Source organism: Pararge aegeria, chromosome 17 (assembly GCF_905163445.1).
Source record: "Pararge aegeria chromosome 17, ilParAegt1.1, whole genome shotgun sequence".
NCBI lineage: Eukaryota > Metazoa > Arthropoda > Insecta > Lepidoptera > Nymphalidae > Pararge > Pararge aegeria.
The window spans coordinates 3,973,301-3,988,985 of NC_053196.1; the positions used below are offsets into that span (position 1 = coordinate 3,973,301).

Here is a 15,685-nt window from a genome sequence, read left to right on the forward strand (position 1 = left end):
CATTCCCGAAAGTTCTATTTTACATGTACAATCGGATCGGCCCGGCATTCACCAATTTTTTTCGAGACTGTGTAGGAGGCGTGCGTTCTAAATCTTGCAGTTATGTTTCATATAAGTTACTAATTGATGGCCGTATGGCAGCGAATATGGCAGTATACTGAACCCCTAATCGGTTTCTACGCTATTTCTGGGTAGGGTGGTAACTAGCCACGGCCGAAGCCTGACACAAGACCAGACCAGAGAAAGTTCAGAAATTGTACATTTCCATATTGCCCCTGCCGGGAATCGAACCGGGGACCTCCACCTTAAAACTACAAAGCTCACTGCTGCGCCAAGGAGGTCATTAAATTTTTTAGCACGAATACAAATAAATAGTATAGGCAACAAGCTAAACGCCATCTCGTTAATTCAAGATCTCCATTCGAAAAACCTCACTTTCTAATAGACAAGATTGAGAAAAAAAAATTAATTGACCTCGTCAAAAACCTGTGTAATTTTTTTAGTTAAAGCGTGGCAACGAGGTAGAGTCACTCCGACGCGATAGGAATCCAATCCGATTTAATGGGTCCTTAAATGTACCAAAACGACCATAATTTTTCAGGTTTAGTGTGTTCCATACATATTATATCCATATCGTGGTTCAGACTGCTTGGATATCAAGAATAGTACTATCCGTTAAAAATGCTGATTGCGAAAAGAGTCGAACTAATGATACCATCTTATACATTGCAGTGGAATAATATATCCCTTAATTCTGCGCGGCCAACTTAGATCGCGCGTACTGTTAGGTAACATAAACCACAAGTAAGGTATCTAAATTATATAGAACACAGAACATTGTTAAGACAATAACACGTGTAAGATTTTCTACCTACGTTTACTTATTCGATCGCGTGAAAGTTAACTACGATTTATATGGTATCGAAAGAGTGCCATCTAGTTACAAGTCTGTTTCCCACAATCTTAACTAGATGGCGCTCGTTCGATACTATAAAAATGGTAGTAACGTTCACGCGATCGAATAACTAAACTTAGGTATAAAATTCCACACTTTGCACTCTGGTGTATTTATAAACAATATGTTCTAGTCCATAGTTTATGAAGTTATGTGCGGCGGTCCGTGTCGCCTTATTATTTTCGACGCCATTTTGTTAAGACCACCTAGCCAGCACGATCACAACCGACATGACCGCACTGCAGCGTCCAGATAACAGCGATAGATAAAAATAATCTATATTTAAACAATAATAATTAACATAGTTATTTTCATGGCATTTTTATACTATGATTTTGTCAAGATTCTTTCGTGATTCAGCATTTTAAACGGATAATAAAATCATGAATAAAAAACCAAACAAAAAATGTGATAAATACAAAAACAAAAATGGAATCACAACTCACGGTATTTTGTTTTGTACAGATTTTAATTCGACAGATTGTTATTAAATAGATTACTGCATTCACATATATTTACGAGCCAATGCTAGTTTAAATTCGGTAATGTTCGCACATCGACATAAAGAAAGTAATAATACACGTAGAAAAATTGCACAAATGTGGATTATTATAGTTTTATAACTAACATCCGTCTATTCAAATTCTTACGTATATACAACTTCTGTACTTAATAATCAACTCTCAGATTACGATCCAACCCTTGCCCCGTGAAATATATAAAAAAACATTAAAATTTACTTACATTAAAAACAATTTTAAATTTATTTGTCATGTCCCAGCTGTATATGGTTTTTGGCCTCGAACTACTGCACTTCACAATTTTGCTTAGTTACTTTCTAGTCTACAAATATTTGCATGAAATATGTTTGTTCGTAGTTTGCGCTCTACATTCGTCATACAATATTATAAGTGCACTCTAGTAAGTAAGCGATAACAAAACTCATAGTGGTTGTTTCCTATAGGTTTATGAGACCCGTTTAATAAAACTATCTATACACGTTCTCACAGTAGGATGATGTTCAGGCGATTAAAGATGGAAAATATAGCTACCATTCTTGGCTTTTTGAATCGATATATTAAGGTATCACTGAGGACTATTAAGTTACCTTACCAGCAGTTGAGCCTTTAAGACTGCGATTTAGAATAAAAGTAGAATACTCGGTATTCTCTAAAAATCCAAAGTAAGCCAAATAATTATTTAAACTTTATATTATAAATCACGTCATGGACTAGTAACAGTACAGGAATTTGATTTAGAGTACTTAAATAGTCGCCTACTGTGAAAACGTGATATGAGAATTCCAATATACAGCTTGATTTTAATGGTAAAATAATATAGAATTTAATAACGTAATAATAGCTTTAAAAAATGTATTCCTTCATTAGTAAATACATATTGCATCAATTAGCTGGAATTTGCTTGCAACCAGCTAAGTTTATGGGAAAAATAACAGAGGTGTTTGATGTATGCAGTAAAGACTTGATAAAGAAAAATATTATTTTCATTACTAAAGTATTTTATTTACACCTACCGATGCATTTACAAATACTTTAGGGTTTAACTTTTATAAATAAAAAGGACTTGATTACAAGCTGCTAAGTATAAAAACTTCACCAACAATAAAGATTATACGTAATTTTGTGGAGAATTTACATTTTGAATCTAGATACAGCGTTGCCAAACTTATCATAGCAAATACATTCCCCGTACGGTAGATTACCGTGCAATAAACTAACTGTAATCATTTAAATCATTAATATTATACAAATTATACACAAAAAAGTAGATTTTTGTTGTGATAAACAAAGTGTATTTTTCTTGACATGATCGTTCGACGAAGACATTTCGACATTGCAATAAAAAAGCACAAATCAGTTGTAACAGTAACTCTGCTATTTTTTAATTGTGTATTTATTTTGGTATTTTTATAGCAAAGTTTATGTAGTTAATATATAGTTTGGCAACGCTGGCCCGAGAACATAAGAAATATTTTTACGTGTTAAAAGTCATTGAACAGCCTAAGATTTTTTGTTTTTAAACTACAAATAAGCAATGTACGAAACGTATGTTAATGCATAAAAAAATATCTTTCCTATAGGGCCTTACCTTACATTCTTACATTATATTCTCGTATATCATATCGTCTTTGACAATCTGATGGTACTAATAAAAAACCAATGACATACAAGTGAAGTACCCTATCTAGCCTTTCGAATCAACACTTGTTTGTTCGACAGCCGTGCTATAAAAGTAGAGCGTTTTCATTGGTCGATAACTCTCTTTACATCTCGCAGGGAATTCCCCTAGGTTGGGGACTTTCAGCCTTACGACGATTCAAATTAACCAGGAGACAGACTAATAAAATCTCCCGCAAATCTCATACATAAAAATAATTCCCCGAATGCTTTGTGGCATGGCATGCCTTCTTGCATTCTCCCGCGCCATTTGCGTTTTCTATCGACCGATGAAAATGTGCTTGTATAGAAGGCCACCGCCAAATCGCATTTGTTCAAATCAAAGAGAGCAAGGAAAGGCCGTAGGGCCCCGATTCTCTATGGCCTTGAAATCGTAACTATTTACGAAACCCGTTTTGTGACGTCAAACTTAACTTTCTTTTCAGTGTACCTAGAATTAATCTCGAAGAAGTACAACTATTCGTTACTTTTAATACAAGAACTTTCGAGTTTGGTATCACAAATTGATTATAAATATTTTCACATAAAAGTTCCTTATGATTATTTGATAAGTATGTACAAAGTACAGGAATTGGTAAATACCTATGGTTTGTAGTTATACACCTCCAATCTGATTAGCTCCTATAGCTTTTGGTCGCGGCTTGTGAATGTTTTATTGTGATTAAAAGTATACTCATGAACTATCTCGGTAAAGTACATATCTATACTTCACAGAAGAAAAGGAACGTTCTATGTGAAAATTACTTTGGAATATAGTTGTTACGATTCGAATGTCACATTGGATAAGGGCCCAGCAAACATTCTATAAGTCGTAGTGCTAAGTTTATACAATAATAAACTAGTTTTTATCTAAAAATGCAATTCAGTCTTGACTGAAGTGATTGTGTTTTCGCATGACTGGTCAGTCTTTCGTCACCATTCCGTACCCCTAGCACTATTTAGATAGTTTTCAAAGTTTTTAGCCCAATTAGTGTCCCTCATCATAGGATACCAACGGCGCTGTTCCAATGCGGGGTTGGTCGCCTCAGGAAACGTACTGCAAAATCTTACGATTTTTATGCAATGGATAAGATGAGAGACCAACCACTTGATGCGCTTTGAGCCACAGACTAAAAGTAATGGCTGGACTCCAATAACCTTTTTACCTCCGATTATCAATGTTATTGATGGTTTTCGTGTCGATGTTCTCACTTCAATGTTAGATAAAAGTGAAGTGAAATTAGTGTACGGCAACAACTCTACCGAAAGATTTTATTCGTGTAGTTGCAGTGTGTAGTGCAGAGAACACAAACTTTAAAAAAAAGTTCAATCAATTTATAAAAAAAGTACTAGGGGTACAGTGATGCGATGGAGGTGCCACCTACACGAGGGAGCCACTCGACGTGCCTAAATAATCACGATTCGTCAACATTATAACATTGCACTTGCCAAGAAATGATCTAAAATTATTTAAATGTAGTCAAACCGACTCGTCCACGTCTCGCTAAAACACGACCGATGGTCGATTCCGGAACAGCTACGAGGACTTGTCAAGATCTTTCCATAGGGCGATAATTCGTCACACACTCGTCAAGAGTTAAGTTTTGTCAAGGACTCGTCGATAACAGCGACTGCCCGTCGCGGAATCGTTTTAAGGACTTTTCTAAGACACGTCACAAAGAGTGATGAATTTTCTGACTCGTAAACGAGTCATTGATCTCGTTAAAGAGACGACTTGACTTGTCAAGGACTGGTTTAAGTAAAGGATAATAACGAGATATTTTCCAGACTCGTTGCCTGGCCTGAGTCGAGACGTTACACTCATATTAGTGAATAAGACGAAATCGCTGCGAGCCACTTACTCATGTAGGTAGGACGCCTGATGAGAAATGTAACTTTTTATAGAAATTGAGTAATTTGAACAGATGGCAAGTGTTGGCCGAAGGCACGGCGTTACCGGCACGCCGTCAAAGGACTAAAGGACGTCATTGACCCACTCAGCCCCGTTCCAACACAGCGCAAGAAGGAACTAGTCATTGCGCAAGGAGAACTCGTCATTGTATGAACTTTTCAATGTGGTACTAGCCGCAAGCTGCGAAACTTTTGTATTGAATTCGAAATCGACCAAATGCGCATGACGTAATCGGCACGTATTTTTAAAAAATCCGTCATCGTTGATAATATTCAGTATTATAAAATTTACACGCTGGCGTAGTGTTTCACGAATATCGAAATACTGATGTCTTAAAAAAGACCTAAAAGTCCTTAAGTCATTTGATAAATTTTAGTTTCCGATTTTTAATTTACAAGTACCGGCTGTGGAAGTTTGGATTCCGGCTTTCTACTTTAAACCAAGAAAAACAAGGTCCATTTTATTCTGACTTAGTGCTTCGATACTCGAAAAAGACTTTTTTATCGATGACGATTCGTTCACCATCTTTCGAATACGGCGCCACGTTACTGTGCTGGAGCGGGACGGCGAAAGTCAGCGACGACCATAAACAATCACACACCCAACATTCAAGAATTTCTCTTTATTTCTATTTTTTTTTTGTATTTTTTAAAACTTTTTTTATTATTTTCTTGCGTTTTTTTATTTAATATGTATTAATTAATTTAGCATAAAAGTATGGTAAACAACTTCCGGTTTGCGTTCTTCTTTTCGCAGGGCCTCAGGGACCCCGTATATAAAACAATAATATCCACCACACAGAATTTTACACCGATGTCGTTCTTAATAGGTATTCTTTCTTTCGGCGGCTCGCAACGTAAAACGGCATAGGTAAGCGAAAAGAGAACAAACAAAACAAAACAAACTAGAAGTTCCGGCGGCTGACGCGACATCCGAGCTCGCACGATGGCTGTCCGTTTATATCAAATAAATTAATGTTAAACGCTTCTCTATGGAAGCTTTTGTCCGATTTGGAGGCAATAACCACTCGCTTCGAATGCTTTTCCTTATCCCATAAACTCTATATTATCGCTTATTTAACAATTCATTGTAACGCCTACACGCCCGGTATTCAATATGGGAACGAGAATATAATTCATCACTTACATTCATATAGTAATAAATTAAGTAGCTATACATTTATTAGCGTTCGCAGAGAGATTATCGCCTATGTGGGGGTACGTGCGAACAGGGATGGCGGGGACTAGCCCGAGCGTCAATCGATCATATTTTAAGTTAAATTATACATAATATTATGTTTTACATTTATGTAAGAGTTGTTTGATTGTAAAAAAAATTATAAGTTTGTTATAACCCTATAAATGCTGTTGTAGGTTTATTTGTCGAGAGCAGTGTTTGCCTTTACTGCGATCACACACTCCTCACCGCAGGACTTCAGCACGGTGCACTGGAATGAGAAAAAAAGTCATATTATATTGAATACAACAACTACTTCCCAATAACTAGTGTCTGTAGCAAGCAAACACAATCTCAGTTACTTAACACTTTCTAACAGGTCCTATGTGTGATCATAAACTATCTAACCGCACAATACAAGCTATGTACATATAATTTTTCAATATCCTTTCTTCTGATATCTTGCCAAGTTTGGCAACAGCAACATGTTTTTTTATCTAAGTTATTACGTCTACTCTTGTGTGTCTATTTGTATGTTACCACAAACAGTTTAACGACTTAAGATTATATTACTAGAAAGTATTTAAGATTTTTTATTCACGCACACACACACATTTTTTATTAATTAATATTTACATAACATATGTGTTGCACATATTTTAGGGGAATGTCTTGTAGCCCAAATTGTCCATATAGCTAGCAATATAAGCAAGCTCAGGTAAAGGGTAGAATGATAATTTACGAGTAGATTTAGCACCAATACACTATGGAGTGTGTCAGAGACTCTATACTCGACTGTTTTATTTAACTGAATCCTGAGTCCATTCTCACGTCACCAGGGATCGTGAAATATGCGAGAATCAGTTTGAAATATAAAATAATCAGTTTAGCAGACATTCTTAAACCACCAGTAACTATTGCATAAAAGCAGGCGTTACTTTGAGGAATACCATGATATATTATGAAAATTACGCTTAATTTGCTATAGTCCGCGAAAAGCAGGAGAATCTGTATGGTGTTATTTTGTTTACTTAAATTTTTATACTCTTCACCAAACAGATCTTGGGCAATACACTCTCTGCAATCGTTTCGCTCCGACAATGGAGCATCCTCAGTAGAGGTTGACTTTACAATTAATTCATCATCACCATCATCATCTCAACTCATTACCGCCCCACTACAAGGCACGGGACGTGTCTCCTTCCACAATGAGAAAGGGTTCAGGCTGTAGTCCACCACGATGGCCCAGTGTGAATCGGTATAATAAATAAACAATTATGTATTGTGCGTGCGTAAAGAGTGCATTGCCTAAGATCTGTTTTGTGTGTAGCATAAAGATTGAAGAAATTATAAATTACACCATACAGCTTCTGCTGCTTTTCGCAAAGTATATTGAATTAATCTTAATTCCCAAATTCACTAGTAACACTTTGTTGTTGCCACAGTTGGAACAATACGTTCTCAACGCACCAGTTGTTCTCTGTCAAAATTGAAACGCAGCTAAATTCCAGTCACTGTACGAAATCGTGAGATACTGACGAGTCAGCACAGAGGTGACCACGGTTAGTTCAGCAGAATACAACTCACCAGTAACTCTTTGCCAACTTCGAAGTCGGCACGCAGCTGGAGTCCGAGGTCGCCGTCCGGAATCTTAAGGTCCTCGCGCAGGTCGCCGTTGTCAGCCATCAGAGTAAGGTAGCCATCGTCAGATATATCGGTCAATTGGTAGTCCTCACGCTTCACGTGTGGCACGTCCATGTTGTGAGTGGAGGGGCATATATCTTCATACCTGGTGGATAAAGAGACATTTTATGATATTTTATTTTCCTAAGCACAAAGAAATATATGTTTAAATTCAAAAATCCTTAACCCGTGTAGGCCTATCACGGGCACTTCTAAAGAGCTCGTTAAATCTATGTCACCATAAACAGGCCAGGCCACAACTTAGCCAGGCCTAAGTTTCCAAACGAGACCGCGGTCTGTCTTGCCTACAGAAAAACTTAGCTGTTTTTTTTGTTATAATATGTTCTCTCAAGACTTGCATTGTGTACTGTTTCTTAGGCTGCTAATGAAAAACAGTTCTGCAACTGAGGCCGAGGGTAATATTTTTATGTATTTAGTTGGTTACATCATGATTTAGTACAATAAGTAATAGTAAAGTAGTAATACGAAACTAGGCTAAATAAAAATAATTTTCCTACAGGAATTATTTTAATCTGTGCAATTTAAAGGAGCTGCGAGGTTATGTTCTATCACCGCTTGAATATGAGGACTGCTTTCATAAATTCGAAAATTAATGCCATATATGGCTCTGACCATATGCTAAATGACCAAAAAAAAAATATATACATGGTTAAAAATTGACATAGCTCTACTATCACTCTTGTGTTAAGACTCAGAGCAAGAATCTTTTCATTATTAGCTATGAAGGATTTACCATATTACTAAAATAAAAATCTAAACAGATCTGTGGATCTGTTTATAGAATTGAGTGTAAAAAGAGTTATAAAGTACATAATTTATACTAGTAACTGAATCTGTTTCCGAGTAGACCTTTGACCCTGACCTTTATGTCGAACTAAAATACCACGTGCATACGAAAGGATAGTATAGCTGGACTCATTTAGGCCTAGCCATACATATTTAACAATATCGATTTTAACTTCCCATTTTGAGCTGCATCAATAAAAAATTCAGACTAGTGAGAACCTGAGTTAAATATACCACACGATACCCCGAGAACTGGGTATACAATTACCATGAATAATACAGGAGTCGTTATGCGGCGTGCGCTGTTATAAATACGACAACTAAAGATTTACATAACTTGGGATCCATATATTTCATCCAATGTACTATTTTACATTTGACGTTTGCACTGTCTATCGACTTCTGATCTTGGAATATTAAAATGTTCAGAAATAATGTCATATCCGATTGAATAAGAGAACACTCAACAAAGGCGTTATGTGCAAGAGACGCACAAAGGACGGTATCCTTTTCTCTTGCACAAATAATGTCAGTTGACATAATATATATTTTTAAGAGTATAACTAGCTGCCAGCGACTTCGTCTGTGTTTGTTTATATTTTTTGGCATTCAATTTAGGTATGGTTGTACTAAAATTTTTGAGTTTTGTATTCTTATAAAAAAAAAGTGGTAAAAGAATTTTTTCAAAACAACAATATCTAAAATGAACTGTGTAGCTCCACCTATAATTTGTAGAGAATAGTAATCGCTGAAGGATGGAATCGTTTAACGAAGAACATTTCTAACATTTTTTTATTATGTAGTCCTAGCACTGAAGTCCTAATAAATGTGGAAGCATTTTATCTATTCAGTGTCGCTAAGCCTTAAAGGAGGGGTTTGATGCTGTCAGCCGAGGAGTTCCGTCCTCTATCTTCAATCAAATTCATCAGTTCACACAAAATTTGGGCAAAATTAAACAGATATCATAACCTCTATAGTACAAAAATAATGATTGAAATCTGTTATCATTTGACGGAGTTATGGTGTAAAATCGTCAAACACTTTCATCCCCTCTCCCAAAGGAACCGAGCTTAATGTCGGGATAAAAAGTATCCTATATTACTTCTAACACTTCCAAGAATATGTGTACAAAGTTTCATGAGGATCGGTTAAGTAGTTTTTGCTCGAAAGCGTAACAAACAAACTTACATTGACATTTTAATATTAAGTAGGGATTGAGGGACCAAGCAGATGGTTGACACACCATATATACAGACCAACACTTCGCAAGACATGCAATTAACGTCCTACAAAGTGCTGCCGTGTTCGTCAATCTGAGGCGTAGATATTAGCCTCGTGTGCTTGTTATTGCACCGGCAATCGCGTCCACCAGACGGGAACTCAGCTATGGTACTTGACGGCAGACAAATGTATCAACTATCAAAAATATGATACTTCTGTAGTGAACATCTGTTAGTTGTTTAGTACAAGTTTCCTAATGTGGTCATAGTCCACCATCATGTCGGCAAACGCAGTAAATTCAAATTCATTTATTTCAAGTAGGCCTACTTTATAAGCACTTTTGAAACGTCAAGTATGTATGTTTGTAGTGACTCTACCACCGGTTCGGAAAGCAGATTCTACCGAGAAGAGCCGGAAAGAAACTCAGTAGTTGCTCTTTTCCAACGTCAACATTTACAATCATTTAACTATCTTGCGGGAGATGAGAGCGAGGCTGGTTGCTTCCAATACTACCTTGTCATTGAAGAATTCATCAAATGTATAATAACCTCGCTGTACTAGATGCGTTTTTACACATTTTAAATGTATGCATTGGTAGGTCAAGTATTTTCTTAGGAATCATGTTGTAAAAGCGTATACTCAACCCCACAAAGGAGTTCTGCACCTTTCGCAGACGATATGCAGATATTACTAATTTATGTCCGTTTCTGGTAAGTCGATTGTTAATTTCAGCTTTTTGTTTATAAAGAGCAATATTTTGTCTCACAAAGACTATATTATTATAGAGTATGAAATGTACTCCAGAACGGTGATCTCAAAATACAGTGGTAGGATGAGACGCATAGCAGGGGCTAATATTTAATCTTCGAGCACCAACAGCACGAGAACAGTATGAAAACCGAACTCGCGACTCTATAGGCTCGGATTTCGTTAATTATTCTGTCATACCTACAGCTACATAGAAATTAGACGCATCAGATCAAAAATCCTAACTCTCAAAGAGATTTATAAACTCTTTACTAATTTTATGAACTTACTTCTTGCCGTTGAATATATCGATGCCGACCAAGTGCACTTTGGCGTGGCCGTGTTTGCCGGTCTTGGAGGTGGACATCTCGACGATCTTGCAGGGGCGGCTCTTGAGCATGACGAAACCGTTCTTGCGGAGCGCCGAGCACTGCATGGGGAAGGTGGCCGATGCCCCGGAGTCCCCGGTCTCGAAGTGGGTGTCCTCGATGTCTCCCATGGTGCGTGCTTTACCTACGGTGTGGTGGAGTGATCTGGTGACAAATAATATTAAGATTAATTGACATTACCAATCTATGACACTTGTCAGACTGAAATCATCATCAATAGCCTAAAGCGGACCAATGCTGGACTAAAGGCCTCTCTCAATGGAAGGTTTTGCCAACAATCACAATGCTAGACAAGACGGGTTAGTGATTAAAATTAAAGGAGAGATGGTGACAACTGTATTCCGATTTCATGTCACCATACATTGATTATTTATACTTCATCTGGGTGTTCTTAATTTAAAAGGCTTGAAACCCAACTTGATTTAAGAATATGTTAAGTTTGTATTCCTGTACGGTGATCTCACAACACAATTATGGAATGAGACGCATAGTCGGAATTGATGTTTTATTTCTGAGTACCCGCAGCACAAGGGCAATATATAATAACTGCACTTGCGACTCTATAGGCTCAAAAGTCAAATTTAATATTAGTACTTAAACAGGCTTACACAGAACACAGCTTTCGCTGATGCACCTATAATATAAAAAAATCAAATCAACTAACCAATGTTCAAATGCAGTAAAAATGGCAGCAATAAGATAAAGACTGGCAAGAACAAACATTTTTATTTTAGAATTAGTAAAGCTAATATTAACATATAGTATAAAATTTGAGAGGCAGCAAATCAGCAAGAGAAAAAAAATTGATAAATGCAACTTCACTTGCACACAGAATACTCCATATTACAATAAAATATGAAACACTACATGACAACATTATTAAGATACAGAAATAACCAAACAAAAACATGTGTTCTGTAAAAGAAATACACATTGTGTGAATTTTTTTTGAGATAAAGCCCACTGACAGCCTGCCAGATAGACAACATACAGCATAGGTATAGTAAGAGAGTTCTGTTGGCACCACTTGTGATATTAAACCCTAAAAATGAGAAAAACTAAACGCTGCACTTTTACCAAACCACCCTTAAATATTGCTGTTACTGTCAAATTTCCATAGCCTTTAGTAAAACGAAAATCTATCGATATTCTAATCCAACCCAAAACTAAAAACATAAGCATATTTTTTTATACAAGTCTTGAATTCACTTGTAAACTTCAAAGAAGTAGAAGATAATCATTTTTTAAGAGAATTGAACTTAATTTACCTACAATATATAAAATGATGTTCTTTTGTTTACACAACCTAGAGTTGACAGCAAAATTGATAACACCTATCATCTAAATAATATAACCTTGGCATTAACCATACTTGGCATGAGTAACGTGACTTATATTGCGAGCAAACAAAAAAGGTTATTGACCTCCAATGCCAGTGAACCTAAACATGAGGTGTGAAAAAGGAGGGGCATAAATTTATAACCAAATATCAAATTGAGGGTTGTCACACATGTGGCTTGGCTTCAATCCATAGTTAGATGGTCGGCCGTATATGTATTAGGTACCACATAACTAAAATTTGGCACTGGTTTACTACAAGTCATGTGAACAAGTGAAAATATGTAGATATAGAATTATTTTTGGAAATATAATAATTAGATGACAAGTTTATGCTCGACTCCAACCCTAACTAATGGCAAGAGAAGATTTATTTGGAATAATGGCAGTTTATTATCACAAACCCTAAATTGATCATTTGAGGATATGTTTTAGCCAAATTAAATAGTTGTGTTCCTATCCTCCCTCAAGACTAAATGTTGTTCAATGAAAAAATCAATATTTTCAGCAGAAAGACAAATTCACTTGGGTTTTGGTATCCAGGGTTTCCGAAAATATCAATCTTCCTAACAGACAGACACTTTCAAATGGTTTATCATCTTTCAAGAAAAATCAATAATTTCAACACAGATTAGAGTTGTCATCATGGTTTCACTTTAATAATCTTCTTCCTAATAATTCTCAAAATGGATGGCAGGTTATAAACTGCCTTTTCACCTATCAGAAAAATCAATATTTACAACAATCAAAGAGTTCACAAGATTTTGTTATCTTAAGGAAAATCAATAATTTGAATATACAAGAGAAATTCACTAGATTCTGATACTATTCATAAAAATTAACATTCCCAACAGCCAGACTTAGAATAGGGAAAGTATTTTCTTTAGTAGTGGTTTAGGTTATAGGTCTATTGACCCATTTCCCAGCATTTTCGTGTTCTCTAAAATTCTGGGACAAAGAATGCAAAGCTATCGCCTACTTTGACTCTTAATCATTATCAACCTATTACAAGGGCCTCCTGTCAAACTGAGTAGGGTTAAAGTCCACCATGCTAGCAAAGTGCAGATTGGTAGACTTCACACATCTTTGAGAAGATTTTTTAGAAGTCAGGCATGCAATCTTTTCCATCACTGTTAAAAACTTGCGCATACACACACACACACTCACACACATTAATGGGGAAAGGTTAGAGATGCATCTTAGTAGCACTTTAGTCTTAAGCCTTTGATCCCTCTACTATGGAAGATGAGCAATATGCTCAAGAAGTGGGACATTAGTGCACAGCAGTTATAGAATAGTAATTTGAAGTTTCAACAGAAAAAGCTGCCCCTGTGAAATAGATTATTTTATAACTTCATAGGATATTCAGTACTTAAAACTGCCACATGTACGGACATAGTAACAGCATATTGTATTAGGTTATTTATATATTTGCCTTTGAGAGAATAAATACAGTGTAGATCATTTGAAGAATGTTTAAGCAAATTTATATCCAAATAGGGCAGTGTTATAATGTTCAATAAAGCTCATATGCAAAGTATTATCTAGCAATAAAAAAACATTCTGTAAGTGATAAACTGAAAACGCATAGCCCAAAACACTAAAGAAAGAAACATGAGATGTTGACAACACATTCTTCATTTACTAAAGTTGGATAAGAAATGGGAGTGATAAATGAAAATGATTTTCAAACCTATATTTTAAGAAGATTGACTTCTTATTATCTTTCATAAGAAAATACAATGAAGTTCAACACTGTATTTTAATCCTTGGGAATTCTTATCAGATTCATTAAGATTCAGGCCATTAAAAAACCTCTGGTGCTAACATATTGTTAACATAATATGTTGGGGAAGTACTCTTTTATTGAGAGTAAGATTGGAATGAATTTGAAGAATGCAACATTTAAAATCGAAAATAATCAATAGTTAAAATATAATATATATATATATATATATAGTATCAGTAATAATCAATAGTTACAATATACATAGTGTATCAGTAATACATATCTTGCCATTGATTAAGTTGGTGCCACATTTATGTTGCAGAATATATGAATGAAAATCGAAAATAACAGCACCCACAAATTGTATTAAATCCTCGAGTCTTTTGTGTTTGTTCACACGTATGTGCAAGTAAAAAATAATCAGAATGGACAAGATATGCATTTCCATGTAAAATTTTAGTAAAATACATACTTAAAATGTGTAAATCACACAAAACGCACCAAAAGTTCACGCAAGCACTGAAAAGAATCAGTCACGCCTGTATTCGATATATGTTATCTACATGAAAATATTAGGTGTACTGCGAAAATCTAGACGACCTAACCCCACCTAGCGCTTCGACGCGAAAACCTTTGTATTAAAATGGCAAAGGTGAGAGGAAGTGTTAGACCTAGAATACACTACACAAGCTAGAAAAACATAGTCATGCTAGATATCACGATTATGCCTCGACATCTGCCTGTGTGGTAGTTATCTGAACATGTGGCTACTAAGACATCTTGAACTTGTCTTCATGAATACTCACTGATAAACTTTATCAATAAAATCTACATCCTCGCTACACACAAACAAAGGCTTTAGACAATATCATGGTACAAAAGCATTAACCACGTTTTTCCACGCGAATTCATTAACGTGAAAGGAAAATAGCAAATTTGTCAAACGTGCCGGCACCGCGTTAAAGTCAAACTTCATATTTATCACATATTTCACACCGTAACAATGCGCAGATTTCACATATTTATATTCACCATAGAAAATACTTACAAAAATAAGGAATACGACTATTGAAAGCAGAATCACGATAAAACTAAGATATTTATCGACACTCACATGTGACCGACGGATTCTTCAACCGAAAGGTCAATTTGCGCCTGCGTAGCACCTTCATCACTCACTTCCTGTCGCGGGGTTCACAACATGGCCGAAATAGCCGCCGTTCATTGGCGGGAATTTATAAATATCAAAATTTGAGACAGGAAAATCGATAATTTACAGATTGTTTAACATGTAGCAAGTTTAGAAAAATTGTATACTTTAACCATCAAATATTTGTTAATATGGCAAAATCAATTGAAAGAATTATTTAGATGTATTTTTATCATTTCTATTTTACTTAGTCAATAGTTGGATACTGTTTTACCGGCCTAAAAGTTATCAAGTTTAGCCATAAGATGGCAGTGATCCCTTGACTTGATTGACGTGTTGCTGCATTGATTTAATATATTACTATCTGTGTTGCTGCCTTTGCCATTTATCTATGGCATTTA

The 15,685-nt window shown here is 35.7% G+C and overlaps 1 protein-coding gene across 3 annotated transcripts; it reads right to left on the reverse strand.

The window, feature by feature from the left end:
* Positions 1 to 1,405: 1,405 nt before the first annotated feature.
* LOC120631308 (eukaryotic translation initiation factor 5A) lies at positions 1,406 to 15,353 on the reverse strand. 3 transcript variants are annotated; one of them, XM_039900810.1, is made up of 4 exons: positions 15,249 to 15,353; positions 10,969 to 11,211; positions 7,808 to 8,009; positions 1,406 to 6,491 (listed from the first exon to the last, which is right to left on the reverse strand). In XM_039900810.1, exons 2-4 carry the CDS (start codon positions 11,175 to 11,177, stop codon positions 6,420 to 6,422), a joined length of 483 nt encoding a protein of 160 aa, XP_039756744.1. In that variant the 5' UTR covers positions 11,178 to 11,211; positions 15,249 to 15,353; the 3' UTR covers positions 1,406 to 6,419. The 3 variants fall into 3 exon arrangements, with proteins under 3 accessions (XP_039756744.1, XP_039756743.1, XP_039756745.1); XM_039900809.1 differs by having other exon boundaries at positions 15,183 to 15,304; XM_039900811.1 differs by lacking the exon at positions 15,249 to 15,353 and adding an exon at positions 14,607 to 14,624.
* Between the last annotated feature and the right edge of the window lie 332 nt (positions 15,354 to 15,685).

Coding starts and splice junctions, on each gene's coding strand:
- LOC120631308 (XM_039900810.1), bottom strand. CDS start 11,177: ATGGGAGACATCGAGGACACCCACTTCGAGACCGGGGACTCCGGGGCA. Junction 8,010..10,968: donor GATATATTCAACGGCAAGAA/GTAAGTTCATAA, acceptor TTTATCCACCAG/GTATGAAGATATATGCCCCT. Junction 6,492..7,807: donor AAGTTGGCAAAGAGTTACTG/GTGAGTTGTATT, acceptor TTCTCATTCCAG/TGCACCGTGCTGAAGTCCTG.